At 43.3% G+C, this 21,476-nt stretch overlaps 1 protein-coding gene across 1 annotated transcript; it reads left to right on the top strand.

Moving 5' to 3' along the window:
- Positions 1-9,808: 9,808 nt before the first annotated feature.
- On the top strand, positions 9,809-21,469 carry VPS72 (vacuolar protein sorting 72 homolog). Its single transcript, XM_043457956.1, has 6 exons — positions 9,809-10,010; positions 13,647-13,799; positions 13,978-14,092; positions 14,482-14,658; positions 20,401-20,545; positions 20,886-21,469. Exons 1-6 carry the CDS (start codon positions 9,894-9,896, stop codon positions 21,271-21,273), a joined length of 1,095 nt encoding a protein of 364 aa, XP_043313891.1. The 5' UTR covers positions 9,809-9,893; the 3' UTR covers positions 21,274-21,469.
- Positions 21,470-21,476: the final 7 nt, after the last annotated feature.

Genomic DNA, 21,476 nt, shown 5'->3' with positions numbered 1-21,476 from the left:
ACAAACTTCAATGCTTGAATTGCTTCTTACCCTGACTCACCAAGGCATAGGTCAACAGAGGGATCACCTCCCTTGAATTTGATCTATGAAGTAGATTTCAACGTTCCTGCAGCAAGAGACCCCTGTATTGTAGTTTCTTGGGGGTCTTTGTTTCTCCTTTATGTACCAAAAAATAGCCACTATTGCTCCTACCATCTTGTATTATGTCAGTTCTGTTTACTTGTTCTCCCTCAAAGACTGTGACCATTTCAGGGCAAAGATTACATCTTATACATTTTTATATCTCAAGCGTCTAGAATAGTGCCTCGCACAGAGTCGGTGCCCAATACATGTCTACTGAATTTATGAATGGATGAAGGCAGAATTCAAAAAGTGGAGTTAACAGTGTTTTCTACATGTGTGCTTAGTCACTCAGTCATGTCTGACTCTTCGCGACCTCATGGACTGTAGCCTGCCAGATTCCTCTCCCCATGGGATTCTCCAGGCAAGAATATTGGAGTGGGTTGCCATTTCCTTCTCCAGGGAATTTTCCCAACCCAGGGATAGAACCCAGCTCTCCTGCATAGCAGGCAGATTCTTTACCATCTGAGCCACCAGGCATAAAGCCAACAGTGTTCTTCATATTTCCCCCCCAAATCTTGTCTTTCCCTCCACTACTGCTTAATCCTTGGGCTGGCCTCTGAGTCATAGAGCCACTCTTCCCCAGTAACATTCCTGGCATAGCAGTACTCTAGTGACGTGGCAGGGTGTGGAAACAGGAGCAAAGCAGGACACATTGGCCTGGTGCCCCCGAGGAAATGGAAAAGGGAGTTTACCAATATATACTTTGTAAAGGGGCAATCTGGTGATCTCAAAATAGGGCCCCACATACAAACTTGAAGGACAGAGTGTATACACAGACACACACAAAGACACACACAGCCTTAGTAATGTGACATTCATGCCTTAGAACAGTACCTCAGGTCAAAATGGAGTGGTTAGGTCAACACAGAGGCAAAATAAGACAATGATACCTTATTCATTCAATTAGTCATTAATTCATTAATTCATTGAATTAGCTAATGTCCTCAACTATGTCCTCAACACTGGGAATTTCTGGCATACACAGATGATAAAGTCTCTGCCTGCAAAAAGATCACAGACTACTGAGAAAGACAGAAACAGAAATCATTAAAATAAAACATAATAGGTGCCATCATAAAGTATGAACAAATGCTGTGTTTTGAAAACCATATTTTCAGAATAAAAATGGGGAAGAGAAGTTGATGCATTCTTTTTTTTAGCTAATTTTTATTGGAGTATAGTTGCTTTACAATGGTGTGTTAATTCTGCTGTACAGCAAAATGAATCAGTTATACATATATCAACCTTTTTTAGATTTCTTCCTCATTTAGGTCATCAAAGAGCATTGGGTAGAGTTCACTGTGCTACACAGTAGGTTCTCATTAGTTACCTATTTTATGTATGTATGCTAAGTCGCTTCAGTCATGTCCGACTCTTTGTGGCTCCATGGCCTGTAGTTTGCCAGGCTCCTCTGTCCATGGGATTCTCCAAGCAACAATACTGGAGTGAGTTGCCATGCCCTCCTCCAGGCAATCTTCCCAAACAAAGGATCCAAGTCTTATATTTCCTGCATCAAGCAGGCAGGCTCTTTACCACTTATGCCACCTGGGAAGCCCCATTTTGTGTATAGTAGTGTATCTGTGTCAGTCCCAATCTCCCAATTCATCACACATCTTCCTTACCCTTATGGTAACTGTAAGTTTATTTTCTACATCTTTGACTCAATTTCTGCTTTGCAAATAAGTTCATCTGTATATGATTTTTCTAGATTCCACATATAAACAATATACAGTATTTGTCTTTGTCTTTCTCTTTCTGACATAGTTCACTCTGTATAACAATCTCTAGGGCCATCCATGTCAATGCAAGTGGGATTATTTCGATACATTCTTTTTTTAATTTTATTTAGTTGCTCTGGGTCTTAGTTGCAGCATGTGGGATCTAGTTCCCTGACCAGGGATTGAACTCAGGGCCCCCTGTATTGGGAACACAGAACCTTAGCGACCAGACCACCAGGGAAGTCCTGATACATTCTTGATAACACCAGAAACTATTTGAGATTGGAACTATTCCCGAGGTTCTAGGAGGCATGATCTCAATGGTTCTAGGAACTTTGGGAAGAGAGGAAGGGTATGTGAGAAGACGTCACTGTATTATAGAATTGGAATTTTGCCAGATAGACAAGAAAGAGATTTTTAAGGGGAAGAAAAGCATAGAGGCACTACAGAGAATTGGTGTCAGGGAAATGATGCTAGAATAGGATGATGTGGCAAGAGTTGAGGCCATGAAAAGCAGGGAGAGGCTAAATTATGAAGGATATGACTTTGTTAATAATTATTACCTACTAAACATCTATGTGCTTACTAAATACTGTGATAAGCAGATTATAAGGATTACATTTCTTAATATTCTCAACCACCTTAAAGGGTAGATTAATACTTAGGTTAATACCTATCAGTCCCACTTTACAGATAAGAAAACTAAATTTCTGAGATGTAAAGTAACTTGTCCAAAGTCATAGGGCTAGAATTTAAGCTCAAATGCAAGTTCACGTCTGGCTGGCTCTTAAAGCTGTGCTCCTAATCACACTACTATTCTGCCACAAGGATTTTGGACTTTATCCTGTAGTTGACAGGGAGTCAACAGTTTTGAGTAGAAGAGTGACAAAATCTGGGTTTTGAGAAATGTTTCTTAAAAAGGCCTTAAGGACAGTCATCCCTGGGTGGGCTCAAACCACCAACCCTTTGGTTAACAGCCAAATGTGATAACCAATTGCACCAACACTGTACAGGAGGCAGTGACCAAAACCATCCTAAAGAAAAAGAAATGCAAGAAGGCAAAGTGGTTTTCTGAGGAGGCTTTACAAATAGCTGAAAAAAGAAGAGAAGCAAAAAGCAAGGGAAAAGAGTAAAGATATACCCAACTAAATGCAGAATTCCAGAGAATAGCAAGGACAGATAAGAAGGCCTTCTTAAATGATCAATGCAAAGAAACAGAGGAAAACAATAGAATGGCAAAGACTACAGAGCTCTTCAAGAAAATTGGAGATATCAGGGGAACATTTCATGTAAGTTTGGGCACAATAAAGGACAGAAACAAGCAATCCCACTCCTGGGCATACACACTGAGGAAACCAGATCTGAAAGAGACACGTGTACCCCAATGTTCATCGCAGCACTGTTTATAATAGCCAGGACATGGAAGCAACCTAGATGCCCTTCAGCAGATGAATGGATAAGAAAGCTGTGGTACATTAACAAATTGAAAGATAAAAACCATGTAATTATCTCAATAGATGCAGACAAAGCCTTTGACAAAATTCAACATCCATTTATGATTAAAACTCTCCAGAAAGCAGGAATAGAAGGAACATACCTCAACATAATAAAAGCTGTATATATAACAATCCTACAGCAAACATGATCCTCAATGGTGAAAAATTGAAAGCATTTCCTCTAAAATCAGGAACAAGACAAGGGTGCCCGCTCTCACCACTACTATTCAACATAGTTTTGGAAGTGTTGGCCACAGCAATCAGAGCAGAAAAAGAAATAAAAGGAATCCAGATAGGAAAAGAAGAAGTAAAACTCTCACTGTTTGCAGATGACATGATCCTCTACATAGAAAACCTTAAAGACTCTACCAGAAAATTACTAGAGCTAATCAATGAATGTAGTAAAGTTGCAGGATATAAAATCAACACACAGAAATCCCTTGCATTCCTATACACTAACAATGAGAAAACAGAAAGAGAAATTAAGGAAACAATACCATTCACCATTGCAACAAAAAGAATAAAATACTTAGGAATATATCTATCTAAAGAAAGGAAAGACCTGTACATAGAAAACTATAAAAAACTGATGAAAGAAATCAAAGAGGACACAAATAGATGGAGAAATATACAATGTTCATGGATTAGAAGAATCAATATTGTGAAAATGAGTATACTACCCAAAGCAATCTATAGATTCAATGCAATCCCTATCAAGCTACCAACGGTATTTTTCACAGAACTAGAACAAATAACTTCACAATTTGTATGGAAATACAAAAAACCTCGAATAGCCAAAGCAATCTTGAGAAAGAAGAATGGAACTGGAGGAATCACCTGCCTGACTTTAGGCTCTACTACAAAGCCACAGTCATCAAGACAGTATGGTACTGGCACAAAGACAGAAATATAGATCAGTGGAACAAAATAGAAAGCCCAGAGATAAATCCACGTACCTATGGACACCTTATCTTTGACAAAGGAGGCAAGAATATACAATGAAAAAAAGACAAGGTCTTTAACAAGTGGTACTGGGAAAACTGGTCAACCACTTGTAAAAGAATGAAACTAGAACACTTTCTAACACCATACACAAAAATAAACTCCAAATGGATTAAAGATCTAAATGTAAGACCAGAAACTATAAAACTCCTAGAGGAGAACATAGGCAAAACACTCCCCGACATGAATCACAGCAGGATCCTATATGACTGACCTCCCAGAGTAATGGAAATAAAAGCAAAAATAAACAAATGGGACCTAATGAAACTTAAAAGCTTTTGCACAACAAAGGAAACTATAAGCAAGGTGAAAACACAGCCTTTAGAGTGGGAGAAAATAATAGCAAATGAAAAAACAGACAAAGGATTAATCTCAAAAATGTACAAGCAACTCCTGCAACTGAATTCCAGAAAATAAATGACCTAATCAAAAAATGGGCCAAAGATCTAAACAGACATTTCTCCAAAGAAGACATACAGATGGCTAACAAACACATGAAAAGATGCTTAACATCACTCATTATCAGAGAAATGCAAATCAAAACCACAGTGAGGTACCATTACACACCAGTCAGAATGGCTGCTATCCAAAAGTCTACAAGCAATAAATTCTGGAGAGGGTGTGGAGAAAAGGGAACCCTCTTACACTGTTGGTGGGAATGCAAACTAGTACAGCCACTATGGAGAACAGTGTGGAGATTCGTTAAAAAACTGGAAATAGAACTGCCATATGACCCAGCAATCCCACTCCTGGGCATACACACTGAGGAAACCAGAACTGAAAGAGACACGTGTACCCCAATGTTCATCACAGCACTGTTTATAATAGCCAGGACATGGAAGCAACCTAGATGCCCATCATCAGACGAATGGATAAGAAAGCTGTGGTACATATACACAATGGAATATTACTCAGCTATTAAAAAGAGTTAATTTGAATCAGTTGTAATAAGACAGATGAAACTGGAGCCCATTATACAGAGTGAAGTAAGCCAGAAGGATAAACACCAATACAGTATACTAATGCATATATATATGGAATTTAGAAAGATGGTAATGATAACCTATATGCAAGACAGAAAAAGAGAAACAGATGTATAGAACAGACTTTTGGACTCTATGGGAGAAGGTGAGGGTGGGATGATCTGAGAGAACAGCATCGAAACATGTATATTATCAAATGTGAAACAGATCGCCAGTCCAGGTTGGATGCATGAGACAAGTGCTCAGGGCTGGTGCACTGGGATGACCCAGAGGGATGGGATGGGGAGGGAGGTGGGAGGGGGGTTCAGGATGGGGAACACATGTAAATCCATGGCTGACTCATGTCAGTGTATGGCAAAAACCACTACAATATTGTAAAGTAATTAGCCTCCAACTAATAAGAATAAATGTTAAAAAATGAAAAAAAGAAAGAAAGAAAGAAAGCTGTGGTACATATACACAATGGAATATTACTCAGCCATTAAAAAGAATACATTTGAATCAGTTCTAATGAGATGGATGAAACTAGAGTCCATTATATAGAGTGAAGTAAGCCAGAAAGATAAATACCAATATAGTATACTAATGCATATATATGGAATTTAAAAAGATGGTAACAAAAAAATGGTAAAAATAACCCTATATGCAGGACAGAAAAAGAGACACAGATGTATAGAACAGACTTTTGGACTCTGTGGGAGAAGGCGAGGGTGAGATGATCTTAGAGAATAGCATTGAAGCATGTATATTATCAAGTGTGAAACAGATCGCCAGCCCAAGTTGGATGCATGAGACAAGTGTTCGGGGCTGGTGCACTGGGAAGACCCAAAGGGGGGGTGGGGAATAAAGGACAGAAATGTTAAGGACCTAACAAAGGCAGAAGAGATTAGGAAGAGGTGGCAAGAATACACAGAAGAACTATACAGGAAAGGTCTTTGGAGAAGGAAATGGCAACCCACTCCAGTATTCTTGCCTGCAGAATCCCAGGGACGGGGGAGCCTGGTGGGCTGCTGTCTATGGGGTCGCACGGAGTCGGACACAACTGAAGTGACTTAGCAGCAGCAGCAGGAAGCATTACTATGAACAAAGCTAGTGGAGTTGATGGAATTCCAATTGAGCTATTTCAAATCCTAAAATATAATGCTGTGAAAGTGCTGCACTCACTATGTCAGCAAACTTGAAAAACTCAGCAGTGGCTATAGGACTGGAAAAGGTCAGTTTTCATTCCAATCCCAAAGAAGGGCAATGCCAAAAAATTTTCAAACTTCCATGCAATTGCATTCATTTCACATACTAGTAAAGCATGGCCAAAATCCTTAAAATTAGGCTTCAACAGTATGAACCAAGAACTTACAGATGTATAAGCTGGGTTTAGAAAAGGCAGAGGAACCAGAGATCAAATTGCTAACATTCACTGGATCATAGAGAAAGCAAGGGAATTCCAGAAAAACATCTACTTCTGCTTCACTGACTACACTAAGGCCTTTGTGTGGATCACAACAAACTGTGGAAAATTCTTAAAGAGATGGAAATACCCGACCACCTTACCTGTTTCCTGAAAAATCTGTATGCAGGTTAAGAAGCAACAGTTAGAACTGGACATGGAACAACAGACTGGTTCAAAACTGGGGAAGGAGTACATCAAGGCCATGTATTGTCACCCTACCTATTTAACTTATATGCAGTGTACATCATGCAAAATGCCAGGCTGGATGAATCACAAGCTGGAATCAAGACTGCCGGGAGAAATATCAGCAACCTCAGATATGCAGATGATACTATTCTAAATGACAGAAACTGAAGAGAAACTAAAGAGCCTCTTGCTGAGGGTGAAAGAGAAGCATAAAACGCTGGCTGAAAGCTCAACATTAAAAAAAAATACAAAAATCACGGCATCCAGTCCCATCACTTCATGGCAAGTAGAAGAGGGAAAAGTGGAAGTGTTACCGAAATTGCAAGTCCGTGCGCCCGATGCACAGTGAGGCCCATAAGTACTAAACATAAGAGTTTGGAAGACAGAAAGGTTTATTATAGATTCATACAAGAAGATGGGTGGCTCATATCCTAGAACCCCAAAATTACTGAAGGCCATCAGCAAGTCCCTTTAAAAGCAAAAGCTGAGGGATGGGTGTAGTTAGTTGTTATAGACTTCCAGGCGTCAGATCCTTTGTTCTCGAGGTCAGGTCATGGTCAGGTAATAATGTTCCTGAAAATCTCTACCAGATGAATATTATTCTCTGTCTTGACCAGAAAGGGCAAAGTCCCAAGGCACAACTTTTACCCTCCAAGGTCCCAGTCCTGGCTAAGAGGAGGCAGATCTCACTTGGCAGCTCTTTCAAGGCCAAGTTCCCATACCCTACCCAGCTGTCATCCCTGAGGGAGCCAGGCATCCAACCCAACTGGCCCTCAATCTCCTCAGGCCATCCAAATGGGGAGACCAGGTCTCACAAACTGTGACTCATACAGATGGTCACTGCTAGTGGGTCACAGAGACAGGGATGGGAAGAGGTTCACTGCTTCTCAAAGTCTGGGCCCCAGCTAGTGGAGGGCCTTAGTGAGGGCTCTGGAGCCCTGCAGGTCGTAGTCCCTGGGCTCCCTAGTCTGCTCCCTGGGCCTTCCAGCTCACCTGCTGGCCCAAGGTTGGGTAAACTGGAGGGTGTCCAGGAGAAGGCCTGCATCTGCCTTTTACCTCACTCTCCACCTGATGACCACCACCCCATGGATTGTTGACTGAATCATTTCCTCAGTGGTCCCCTGTTGACATTTACCAGTGGGCAGGACCCACTGCAGCTGCTGACCAATAGCTGAGCAGGACCTGTTGCCTAGTAACAGGGTGCAGAGTAATGAGACACAGCAATGCTACCTGCTAAGGACTGTGCTCATCCTGCTCTGTTAGAGAAGCAGTAACAGACTTTATTTTCTTGGGTTCCAAAATCACTGAAGCTCCATTACTTTGGCCACCTGATGCAAAAAGCGAACTGATTGGAAAAGACCCTGATACTGGGAAAGGTTGAGAGCAGGAGGAGAAGGGAGCGGCAGAAGGAGGATGAGATGGTTAGATAGCATCACCCACTCAGTGGACATGAATCTGAGCAAACTCCGGGAGATAGTGAAGGACAAGGAAGCCTGGAGTGCTGCAGTCCATAGGGTCGAAGAATCTGACACGACTTAGCGATTGAACAATAACAGAAAGGTTTCTACTGACAACGGAATGAAAAACATACTGGAGCAGAGGGAAACTGACTTCTAAATGAAAATTTGTTGATTCCCAAATTCTGTCCGTGGGGTAAAGGGCTCCTGGTGTCACGGTGTGGTATCATTCCACAGCCGGGATAAACGTGCGTACTGGGGCGGGGAGCCTAGGGTGGGGAGCCTGGGGTGGCCTCAACGCAGGAGTGGGCGGGGCTGAAGAGTTGAGAAGGCCTTGAAATTAGAAGAGCTTGCTCCTTGGAAGAAAAGTTAATGACCAACCTAGACAGCATATTAAAAAGCAGAGACATATCCCAACTAGGTTTTTCTTCCTGCTACTTTGTTAGCATTCAGCCTGTTGGGAACATTTTATTAGCTTTAATTAACACTTGTGAAGGTTAGCACTGTTCTAATACCCAGACATTGCTAGCCTATGCCTAGCATGGAACAGTCTATGCCTAGATTTCTGGAGTTGTTTTCTAGTTGACTGGGGTAGCTGGCTTCAGAACTTGACGTGAGCATCTCTGAAAATGAAACCTTTAATATTTCTGTTATACAGGCATCACAGCTGTGGATTGAGCAGAACTTTTTGTAGGGCTGCCTTGAAGATGACAACTTTGGAGGAACTATGGTGACTGGCAGTGGAAAGAATCAGGACATGTGAAAATCCTTAAAAATTTATTGACTTAAATAACTTTGCCTATGTTATGAATAAAAAGAAACCTTTGTGCAGGGAAAAAAAAAAAAAAGCAGAGACATTACTTTGCCAACAAAGCTCCGTCTAGTCAAAGCTATGGTTTTTCCTGTAGTCATGTATGGATGTGAGAGTTGAACTATAAAGAAAGCTGAGCGGAAGAATTGATGCTTTTGAACTGTGGTGTTGGAGAAGACTCTTGAGAGTCCCTTGGACTGCAAGGAGATCCAACCAGTCTATCCTAAAGGAAATCAATCCTGAATATTCATTGGAAGGACTGATGTTGAAGTTGAAACTCGAATACCTTGGGCACCTGATGTGAAGAGCTGACTCATTTTAAAAGACCCTGATGCTGGGAAAGATTGAGGGCAAGAGAAGGGGACGACAGAGGATGAGATGGTTGGATGGCATCATCGACTCAATGGAACTGAGTTTGAGTAAGCTCCGGGAGTTGGTGATGGACAGGGAAGCCTGGCGTGGGGTCGCAAAGAGTCGAACACGGCTTAGGAACTGAACTGAATGAACTGAACTGAGGTGGCTGTACTGGGAACTTCTCGACGCTCTGCTACTTCTGTCTGTAAACGACGGCTTCCGCCGCCCGCCCGCAGGTAGTGTTATCGAGCGCCGAGCACAGAGAACGGCGCTGGGTGAGGGGCTTAGTGTTGGCAGCGCAGTCTCCATAGGCGTTATGAGTTTGGCTGGGGGCCGCGCCCCCCGGAAGACCGCGGGGAACCGGCTCTCTGGGCTTCTGGAAGCAGAGGAGGAAGATGAGTTCTACCAGACGACTTATGGGGGTTTCACTGAGGCAAGAGCCGGGCCCAGGAAGAGGGAGGGAATAAATCTAAAAGGAGAGAGAAACCTCGGACAAAGAAGGGGGCGGGGGAGAGGAGTCCTGGTAGTTGGTACTGGAGATGGGGTGGGCAAGATGAGGGGATAAACTGGAGTCCTAGCAGGGGGAGCCCTCAATGGTGTTGGAGGGGTCAGGAATGGAGAAGTTGTCCGAAGGACCCCAGACTATGGCTGAAAACTACTGTGTATTTCCTTAACTGCATCTCTCAGCGCTTCTGACGTCTAGCATACGCCAGGCACATCCTAGTCACGCGGTGTACATTCGTTGCCCTACGGCCTGGCTATTCACCTGAACTGTAGAAAAGAATCTCTCAGAAAAAAAGATAGAGGGAGTTAGCCAACTCCTTTTTTCAGCTTTCAAATGTCGTTGTAAATGTTTTCTTAAATAACCGTTTCTTGACCTAAAAAGTGACCCCATATATGTCCTTCATAGAACATATTTCAATTTGTAGTTAGATATATTTTGTTTGTTTGTACCTTCCAATAGACTGTAAATTCTGTAAGGTTAGAGATGGTCTGTTTTGTTCAACGGTGTACATCCGAGTGCCTAGTCCAATAACTGGATTGAGTTGACACTTGCTAAATTTGTATTGAATCTGTCCATTCTTTAAATGTGTTAAGTGCCTAAGGCAAGCCAAGCACTGTGATAGGCGCTGTGGAAACAGAGAGTATTAAAAACACCACCTTATCCTTACGTTTTCCAGACTCCAGTGGAGGACCTAGCTGAGTTAACAGTCAGATAAAATATCGTGCGATAAGGAGAAAAGTGTTAAGCATAGGGTGCTATGGTAACACTTGGGAGACAAAGTTGTTTGGGATGGGCATCCCTGGGAAACGTGATGTTTAAGCTGAGGACAGTTTGAAAAGTGAGCCTTGGCTGGATGGAGAGCAGTAGGACTGGAAGCAGGGAGAGAAGGAAGGTTAGTCCTGGAAGAGGGTGGGGCAGAATATGTAAAGGCACTGACATCCGCTCTGGGACCTGCACAGCTACTGTCATACTCCAAACCTGGAAGGAGAATAATGGAGGGAGTAGGGCCCATTCTTGTAGGGTTTTGTGAGCCATGTTAAGTTTTATTCTTCATTCAGAGGGCTGAGAAGATTATTTCATGGTCAGATTTGTACTTTAGAAAGATCATTCTATAATGAGGAAAATGGTAGAAGGAGGCAGTGAGAGTAGAGAAACATGAACAGGAGGAGTCAAGAGAAACTAAGGAATACTAAGAAATAAGAATCCACAGGACTTGGTGACTGACTAGGAATCATTGCTTAACACAGCCATAACCAATTAGTTTAAAATAGAACCTTCTCATCTCTCCTCCAAAGGCCATTTTCCTATTCCTGTCATTTTACGAGTCGTTATTTAATATGTACCCTTCATGCTTCCAAAAAGGATTTAAGAAGGCTTATGATATAAACAAAAAGTAGGAACGGTAAAAATAGACAGATGAGAAGTAATTGTACCAGGAGCCTCTGCTACAATGGTAATAATAGTTGATATTAAATTTAGCTGTGAGTTTCCCAGCAGCCAAATCCTGAATTTCTTTTTTTGTAAGAAAGAAGCATTTAAGTTCTTTACGAGAGATATACTTATTCAGCATTAAGTCCTAAGGAGAATTACATCCTTATAAATAAAGTAACAGGGGTTTGGTAGATGATGTAAAAGCATTCTCTTAACTAGTTATGTCGCTTAATGACCCGCGATAAAAGCCAAAGGAATGATAGTAAATCCGTAACTTAGTGAAAGCATTTCAGTTGGGCACTAAGCTAATGTGTAGTTGAACTACTACCCTCTGGTGATATGATTTAATACCAGGTCAGGGCTGAGGGGATTAATATGTTCTCAGGCTGTCTTTCACAAACATTAGTTGGGAGGAAATGATGGTCACCGGTACAAGATTGAATACTGGCTGCCTGGTCTTGTCAACTGTGTTATTTGCTTGCTTTGACACCGTGTGTACCAAGATTAGCCCATCAGTCTCATCAGTGATTGAAGAGAAAGGCACATGTTTGAGGTGCTGCCCCGCCCAATTAACTCCCCTCCTCCCAAGCATTTTTTTTTCTCTCTTTCTTTTCCTGTGTGGCTGCTGTTTTAGCCCAAACTCAGGCTTAGGCACCACTACATGTTTTCTACTCCAGCCCATCCCACCACCTCCAGAACTTTCTGAAACACTCTTTGTATGTAGTTTTTCTCTCCTCCCCAAATCTTCAGTGTCTTCCCATTATACATGGTGTGAAATGAAAGTTGCTCAGTTGTGTCTGACTCTTTGCAACTACATGCATTATACAGCCTGCCAGGCTCCTCTGTTTATGGAATTCTTCAGGCCAGAATTCTGGAGTGGGTAGCCATTCCCTTCTCCAAGGGATCGTCCCAACCCAGGGATCGAACGCAGGTCTCCCGCATTGCAGGTGGACTCTACCGTCTGAACAACCAGGGAAGCTCATACATGGTAGTAGGACCCAACTCTTTTTCTGTCCCAACTCACCTGAAGAATGAGACAGATTTCTCAGTAACTTTAGCTTACTTCAATGGTGATTATCGGTGCTGGACCAAGTAAGAAGAGGAAGAAGATTGAGAATCACTGTCCTGCAAGTTAAGATCATAAGTTTAAAAGTTAAATGTCATTAAGTCATGACATTTACATTTCTCTGTGGATCAAATCCCTGGAGAAGGAAATGGCAACCTACTTCAGTATTCTTGCCTGGAAAATTCAATGGGCAGAGGAAACTGGCCAGCTTCAGTCCATGGGGTCACAAAGAGTTGGACACGACTGAGCACATAGATTGAATGCAACCTTCTTTTCAAATCTTGTAGCCCTATATGGCATTCAGTTAATGTTGGAAGGAGTCTGTGATGGAGCCAAAGGCAGTCAGCTAGGAAGACTTCTTGCCAGAGACAAACCTGCTTTGCTTAGGTCTAAATCCTTATTCCATAAACATGCTGTACACATTCTTGCTTCTGCATCTTTGTTCCTGTCATTTGCTCTGCCTATGATTCCCTCTTCCCTCTTGGCTGTCTAAATACTAGCAGTATTTTAAACCATGGCTCAAGTTCTTTTCATTCTTTAAAGTCTGAAGCAGAGTTTAGTAAACTACAACCTGCTGGCTGAATCTGACCCACTATCTGTTTTAATCTGGTCCTTTGCAGAAAAAGTTTGCCAACCCTTGGTCTAAAGGAATAAAGTCTAACATTTAGACTTCTCCAGGCCATCAGTCCATAGCAGGTGTGCCTTCCTCTGATCACCTATAACATTTTATTGCCATTTGTTTATGTGTTGCCCTGTATTAAAACTTCCATTTATAATGATGTCTTTTCCTGTGCTTGACTGTGAGACCCTGAAGATGGAGACTAAACCGTATCCTTTTGTACCCCAGCAGTTAATACAGTGTGCTGCAGGTAAAGCACAGTCAGTTAACGTTGGAAGGGGTGGTGCTGGAGCCAAAGACCATCAGCCCTTCTTGCCTGAGGAAAATGAAAGGCTAGGCTGGGAAGGAGAGTGGGGCAGCCCTTATCAATAGGCAAAGGGATTCTGTTCCTCCTTGAGGGGCATTAATAACTGATGCCAGTGAGAACCGCATCTCCCTATGTCCTCAGGAATCAGGAGATGATGAGTATCAAGGGGACCAGTCAGACACAGAGGATGAGGTGGACTCTGACTTTGACATCGATGAAGGGGATGAACCATCCAGTGATGGAGAAGCAGAAGAGCCAAGGAGGAAACGCCGAGTAGTCACCAAAGCATATAAGGTGCAGGGGAGGCCTGGTTTTCTTGGACCTCCTTAATTTATATTCTCCCTTTCATCAGGTCCCATTATGCCCCACACCGATCCCACTTCCTGCTCTGCTGGTTTTCTCTTCCTAAGGTCTTCATTGTCTTTCTCCAATATCTTCTCTTCCCTGGTATCTGATTTCACTCTGTCTCCAGGAGCCTCTCAAGAGCTTGAGGCCTCGAAAGGTCAGCACCCCAGCTGGTAGCTCTCAGAAGACCCGAGAAGAGAAGGCACTGCTTCCATTAGAACTACAGGATGATGGCACTGACAGTGAGTGGGGATGTTTGGGTCAATAGACAAAATTGAAGTATTATGATAAAATACTGTATTAGTGTTAAGTTTACTGAAGTTGGTAACTTTACTATGAGCATGTAAGAATAATTCTTATTAGGAAATATATACCGAGTATTTAGGGAAGAGAGCCATGATGTTGATTTGCATAACTTAACTCTCAGATTATTCAGAAAATATGCACACACAGATTGCAAATAGGGCAAAATGTTAACAGATGATTTGGCAAAGGATTCATGGGTGTTCTTTGTACTATTCTCAACTTTTTTGTAAGTTTGAAATGATTTCCAAATAAAAAGCTTTAAAATTAAATTCAGAGAAGGTAGACATGAGTTCAAAGATTTCTTCCTCTATGATTTCCTTCCCAGGTCGGAAGTCCATGCGTCAGTCTACAGCTGAGCACACACGGCAGACATTCCTTCGGGTACAGGAGAGGCAGGGCCAGTCACGGCGACGGAAGGGGCCCCACTGTGAGCGGCCACTGACCCAGGAGGAGCTGCTCAGGGAGGCCAAGATCACAGAGGAGCTCAACTTACGTTCACTGGGTCAGTCTTTGGTTTTGAGAACAGTGGGTAGAGGGACTGAGAAGCACGAGAAAAAGTTAGATCTAGAGGCCCCAAAGAATTGGACAGGTGGAGATTTGGGATAAGAGAAATCAGAAGAAAGATACGGGGAAAGAAAGTGATTAGGAGCAAGGAAGTAGGCAGTAATGAGGGCTCTGAAGAACAAGTTTTATTGCAGTACTTTGGTATAAAATAAGAATTGTATGGAAATGAGTTCAGATTCTAGCTCCACTGTTCACTTGCTATAAGACTTCAGGCAAATTACTTACAATCTGCTTGCATCTTTCTTTCCTTGTTCACAAAATGCGATGAGATGATAATGCTACTTTAATGATCATGAAAATTAGAAATTCAGTAGAATCAGTCCATTCATGAGATACACTGGTTTAAGGTAAAAATTCTATAAAATCTCTTCAGTTTATGTGCTGTCGGGCACACAGTCCTGTATAGGAACATACTGTACATTTCTTTAAGGGACGGTGAGAATTCTCAGATCATGAGAAATGAATGAGGGAACAGCAGATTTCACACCTCCCATTACGTGCTCACTCTGGAGCATACGTGCACTGAGTGAAATAACAGGTGAAATCTCCTACAATATTTGATTTGCTATTTCTCTCTCTCTCAATCTTTTTTTGACCAAGCACATATAATTGAATGTGCATAACCTAAATACAGTTTTACTGTGGTGTGGAAGATTGTTTACCCAGAATATCTGTGACCCAACTCATTTTAGTTCAGTGGTATCCTTGGTTTCCTTAGGACTTCCTTGGTGGCTCAGATGGTTATGTGTCTGCCTACAATGCAGGAGACCCAGGTTCAATCCCTGGGTGGGGAAGATCTACTGGAGAAGGAGATGGCAACCCACTCCAGTATACTTGCCTGGAAAATCCCATGGACGGAGGAGCCTGGTAGTCTACAGTCCATGGGGTCAAAAAGAGTCGGACACGACTGAGTGACTTTACTTTCACTTAGCTCATTTTAGTTTAATGGTATCAGTAGTTTTGAAATGTAGATACCTTCACTCCAGAAAGTTCCCTGGTGGTCTAGTGGTTAGGACTTGGTGGTCTCACTGCCTCAGCCTGGGTTCTATTCCTGGTCAGGGAAGCACATCTTTGGGGCTTCCCTGATAGCTCAGTTGGTAAAGAATCTGCCTGCAGTGCAGGAAACCTGGGTTTGATTCCTGTGTTGGGAATATCTGCTGGAGAAGGGATAGGCTACCCACTCACTCCAGTATTCTTGGGCTTCCCTGGTGGCTCAGCTGGTAAAGAATCCAACTGCAATGTGGAAGACCTGGGTTCGATATCTGGGTTGGGAAGATGCCTTGGAGAAGGGAAAGGCTACCCACTCCAGTATTCTGGCTTGGAGAATTCCATGGACTGTATAGTCCATGGGGTCGCAAAGAGTTGGACATGACTAAGCGACTTTCACTTTCAATCCAAAAGACCACAAAAGATTTAATTAATTTTCAACATTTTCAGGGTGTATTGTCGTGACTTTTTAAAAATATTTCTGTTTGGCTGTGCTGGGTCTTCATCCTGCCCTCAGGCTGTCTCACTGCCGTGAGCAGGTTCCTCGTTGTCGCAGGGCGGCTTCTCGTGTGGACACAGGCTCTCAGGCATGAGGGCTCACTGTCTGTGGTGCATGGGCTTAGGCGCTCCACGGCGTGTGGCATCTTCCTGGACCAGGATCGAACTAGTGTCCTCTGCCTCGACAGAGCAGATTCTTTGTTTGTTTGTTTTTGATTGAAGGATAGTTACAATATTGTATTGGTTTCTGTCATACATCAAGATGGATCAGCCATAGGTATACATATGTCCCCTTCCTCTTGAGTCTCCCTCCCACCCCATCCCACCCTTCCAGGTTGTCACGAGCCCCAGTTTGAGCTCCCTGAATCATACAGCAAATTCCCACTGGTTATCTATCTTACATATGGTAGTGGTAGTGTATGTGTTTCCGTGCTACTTTCTCCATTCATCCCACCCTCTCCTTCTTACCACCCCCATGTCCATAAGTCTGTTCTCTATGTCTGCATCTCTCTTGCTGCCCTGAAAATAGGTTCATCAGTACTACTTTCTAGATTCCGTATGCATGCGTTAATATACTGTATTTATTTTTCTCTTTCTGACATACTTCACTCTGTGTAATAGGCTCTAGGTTCACTCATCTCATTAGCACTGACTCAAACTAGTTCCTTTTTATGGCTGAGTAATGTTGCATTGTATATATGTACCACAGCTTCTTTATCCGTTCATCTGTTGTTGGACATCTAGGTTACTTCTGTGTCCTAGTTATTGTAAATAGTGCTGGCAGGTAGATTCATAACCACTGGACCAACAGGGAAGTCCAGCTGTTGTGACTTTTTTAAAAAAATTATTATTATATTGACTTTAAAATGGGAAATATACCCTTTAGCTGTATAATGGCAACGCCATGCTTTAAAACAGTGGTTATCTCTTAAAACTTATAAATGACTGAGAAATATCACAAATAATGAGGTCACTTGATGTCACTATAATTACAATCTACATCCTTTGACTACATTAATGGTTTCAGGGCACTGTAAAGAGAGTGATTCCCAGGCTTTTGACATAGGAGATCCTGGAGGGGCATGTTTGGCAGGAGAAAAAAATTATAAGTTCATTTTTGAACATGTTGGATTTGGGATGTCTGTGAGCAGTTCATGCAGTGCTGAGAAATCAGATAAACATACAAATCTGGTACTTGGACAAGATATCTGGGCTAGAAATACAAATTTGGAAGTCTTTGAATATGGATGGTAATTGACACTGGAGTGGATGAGATCACTCAGGGAGAAAACATAGAGGGAGAAAGGTAGGCAGAAGCTCAAGAAGGTCCTGCAGACACTAAAAAGTAATGGTCTCCTACAAGAGGAGAAACTTAGAAAAGGATCTGAGGGAAGGCCAGAGAGTGGGAAATGCCAGGAAAGTTTGTCTTAAGAACTCTAAGGAAAGAATGTTTTGGGGGAGTAGCTGCTCAATCTTGCTGAGATGCCAGTGAAGAGAACTGAGAAGTGTCCATTGGTTTTGGTGACATGGGGGTCAGAAATGACCTTAGGGAGCACTTTTTGGGGAGCAAGACATTGGGAAGTTGTTGGGAAGCCAAACCTTTAAAATTTGGCCATGAAGGGTAGGAGAGGAACAGTGAGGGGTCTGGGGTCAAGACAGGGTTTGTCCTTGTTCTATTTTATTCAAAGATTGGAGAGTACATATTTTTGGTGAGATGCAACAGAAAGAATTTTAAGACAGAAAAGAAAGGATCATTAATAGTGTAGGGTTTTGGAGAAGTGGGAGTCAGGGTGGGAGCTAGGGCACGGGTGGAAGAGTTGGTCTAAGTTAACAGGAAGGAAGTAAGGGTGGCTCAGAGCTGTAGGGTTGTAAATCCAGAGCAGGACAGTATAATAGTTCTCATCTGATATTTTTTAGGCACTGTCATTTGTCAGTTGTTGGGGATAGACTTGGAAGCTTGAGGGTGAAGACTGTTTGAAATTGTGGAGATAGGATCATCTGCTGGTGTTGGCAGGTCTTTTGAAGTTTGGGAATGTGAATTTCTGGCAGTTTCATTCTACCTGTTGTGTAACTTTTCTCCAGTACTGCGCATCAATCCAGGTCTGGGCAAAGGAGTTTAGATTGATAAGAGAATGACTGATGAAGAGAAAAGGAAGGCTGGAAGGAGTGATAGAATGCAGAGAGTTTCAGGTACTCGAAGGACTGAAGAACCAGAAGAAGAACAGAGGTATCTAGGATAATGGAGCGGAGAGCTGAAGCGTGAGGCTCCACAGAACACAGGCACGTCCTGCCCGGGGTGTGGGAGAATGAGCAGCCTCCCCCAGAGGGTTGCAGGGAGCAGTGGCCTCTGTGGATGACAGGTTTCCTGTAAGGCAAGTTTTGGAAGGCGTGCTGAGTGAGAAACTTGACGAAATAGATGAGTTGGCTGATTATAGAGCAGGGGTTACAGAGGGTACAGGAAAGTGTTGAGAGAAGAGTTAAAAGGTTGGCTCGAGGGAAAGAAAACAGTATTACGGTCCAGAATTCAAGTGTAAAAGAGATTAAATCACCGGGTGGGGGTGGGGGAGTCAGGGGAGTAGGTATCCAGAGGACTCTTCTAGTCATACTTTATCTAGAGCAGTGGTCCCCAACCTTTTTGGCATCAAAGATCAATTTTGTGGAAGATAATTTTTCCACAAACCCAGGGTGAGGTGGATGGCTTCAGGATGATTCGAACACATTACATTTATTGTGCACTTTATTTCTAATCTAACGTTGCTACTGATTTGACAGACGGTACCAGTCCTCAGCCCAGAGGTTGGGGACCCCTGCACTAGAGAATTGTGTTCAGAGTACCCACATTTAAGGGGGACAGAGGGACCAGGAATATTTTGATCTGTGTATACATTAACAAATCTTTATTGAATTCCTGTAAGTGGAATGCTGCATGACCCTCATGATGTATAGGTAACATGAGCCACAGTCACTGCCCCTAAGAGACGTGTATACCAACAGTGAACTGCCACGGAGCAGTGTCACCCGGTCCAGACAGGGTGACTAGTGAACTAGAGAGGAGGGCCTGAAAGAAGGGACGGTTACTCAGCTCAGCTTGCAGTGAGAGTGCAGATACAAAGTTGCCACATTTTCTTCTTAGTTTTTCAAAAGGGACCAGAGACCTCTGTATTTGAATGTAATTTCCTGACTTTTAAATGTCAGCAACTAATTCAGATTTTTCTTTCAAACACTATGTAAATCGAGCAGGACATACAAGGGGGCTGCTATCTTGCAGCCTCTGCCATAGATCATGGTAAGTACAGGAACAGAAGCGTGTTTTTGGCACAGGTGGCAAAGGAGGGAGTGACTGAGAACCATGTTGTATGAGGAATGGTTCAGTAGAAGGGGTACTGTGATCTGCCTGAAGAGAGGTGAGCACTAACTTCAACTATTTAAAGGACTGTCAAGTGGAAGACAGGTTAGCTTTGTGTTCCTTTTGGCTTTAAAAGGTGAAACAGTGTCAACAGGAAGTATATTTCAGTTCACAGTGGGAAAGAAGGGGGTTTCCCTGGTGGCTCAGTGGTAAAGAATCGGCCTGCCAATGCAGGAGACGTGGGTTCGATCCCTGGTCCGGGAAGACCCTAAATGCTGCAGAGCAGCTCAGCCTGTGCACCACAACGACTGAGCCTGCACTCCAGAGCCCAGGAGCCACAAATGCTGAGCCCGAGCGCCTCCAGCCGGCGCCCACAGCACCAGAAGCTGCCACAGTGTGACGCCCATCGCTAGAAAAAAGTCCATGCATCAGCAAAGATCCAGCACAGCCAAAAACAAACAACTCAGTAAAAAGTAGGAAAGAATTCTAATCACTAGGGAATCCTAAAGAGACAGTGTGCTGCCTTGGATAGGTAGGAGCAAGTTGACAGAACAGTAACAAGAGGTTAGAGGAAATGAGCAGGCTCCTCGCTAAAGGATCCCTTTCAGCTCTGAAGTCCTACCATTCTGAGCCGGTGAGGAATCAAGCGAACCTAAGAAATGATGAGCAGGGTGTATGTCAAGCTTATGAAAGCTTATGAAATGGGAGATGCTTGAGGGCTTTAGAGGAGTTTCCTAATTGGCTTGGGTGAGCAGTGACTAGACAGCCAGGAGGATAATTAAGAGACTATAGGACAGGACTGGGGTTTGGGAAGTGGGGAACTGACCATCCGCTCGTTCCTTCCTGAAGAGACATATGAGCGGCTCGAGGCTGACAAAAAGAAGCAGGTCCACAAGAAGCGGAAGTGCCCTGGGCCCATAATCACCTACCATTCAGTGACTGTTCCACTGGTTGGGGAGCCAGGCCCGAAAGAAGAGAATGTCGATGTAGAAGGGTGAGTGAATGAATCTCGGGGAAGAGAGTGCAATTTCTCCCTTCTGTATTCAGCTTGTGTTCCCTCAGCCCCATTTCACTTGCTCTCCTCACAGAGCTCTCTTAACACTTAGGTATCTTTCAGATCCTTTTCCCATCAGCTCCGATTTTTCTTACAGTCTCTCCCTTCTCCTGTTTTTTCCATCCAGCTCTGCTGTGTTTGTCCTGTCTGTCACTTCATACATTCTCTCGGACTGTTGCCATCCACTGCCGCCTCCTCTTTCTTCAGTTCTCTGATCTCTGTCTTTATCTGTTGTCTTCACCTCTCAGCTCTTTGTGTTTTTCTCTGTCTTTTCCCTCAGACTTGATCCTGCTCCCATGGCTTCTGCATTGACTCCCCGTGCTGGGACTGGACCCGTCATCCCTCCTGCTCGCTGCTCACGTACCTTCATCACTTTTAGTGATGATGCCACATTTGAGGAATGGTTTCCCCAAGGGCGGCCCCCAAAGATCCCGGTTCGGGAGGTCTGCCCGGTGACCCATCGGCCAGCCCTATATCGGGACCCTGTTACAGACATACCCTACGCCACTGCTCGAGCCTTCAAGATCATCCGTGAGGCCTACAAGAAGTACATCACTGCCCACGGACTGCCGCCCACCGCCTCAGCCCTAGGCCCTGGCCCACCACCTCCTGAGACCCTCCCTGGCTCTGGGCCCCGAGCCTTGCGCCAGAAAATTGTCATCAAGTGAAGGGATGTCTGGTCCTTAGAAACCTCTTTGCTGCCCTAACTTAAGAACCTTAAGTTGGGGCTCTTAAGAAGCCCTGCTTCTCCCCTTTGTCATTGCTGATCTTTGCCCAGCTCTTCTCTGTATTTCTTTCCCCATCTTTCCCCCTAGTTCCTACTGGTTTGTGTTTTTTAATCTAATAAAATAGAAAGATCCCTTTTGTCTGG

Source organism: Cervus canadensis, chromosome 2 (assembly GCF_019320065.1).
Source record: "Cervus canadensis isolate Bull #8, Minnesota chromosome 2, ASM1932006v1, whole genome shotgun sequence".
NCBI classification, from domain to species: domain Eukaryota; kingdom Metazoa; phylum Chordata; class Mammalia; order Artiodactyla; family Cervidae; genus Cervus; species Cervus canadensis.
This window is presented reverse-complemented; position numbering and strand designations above follow the sequence as displayed.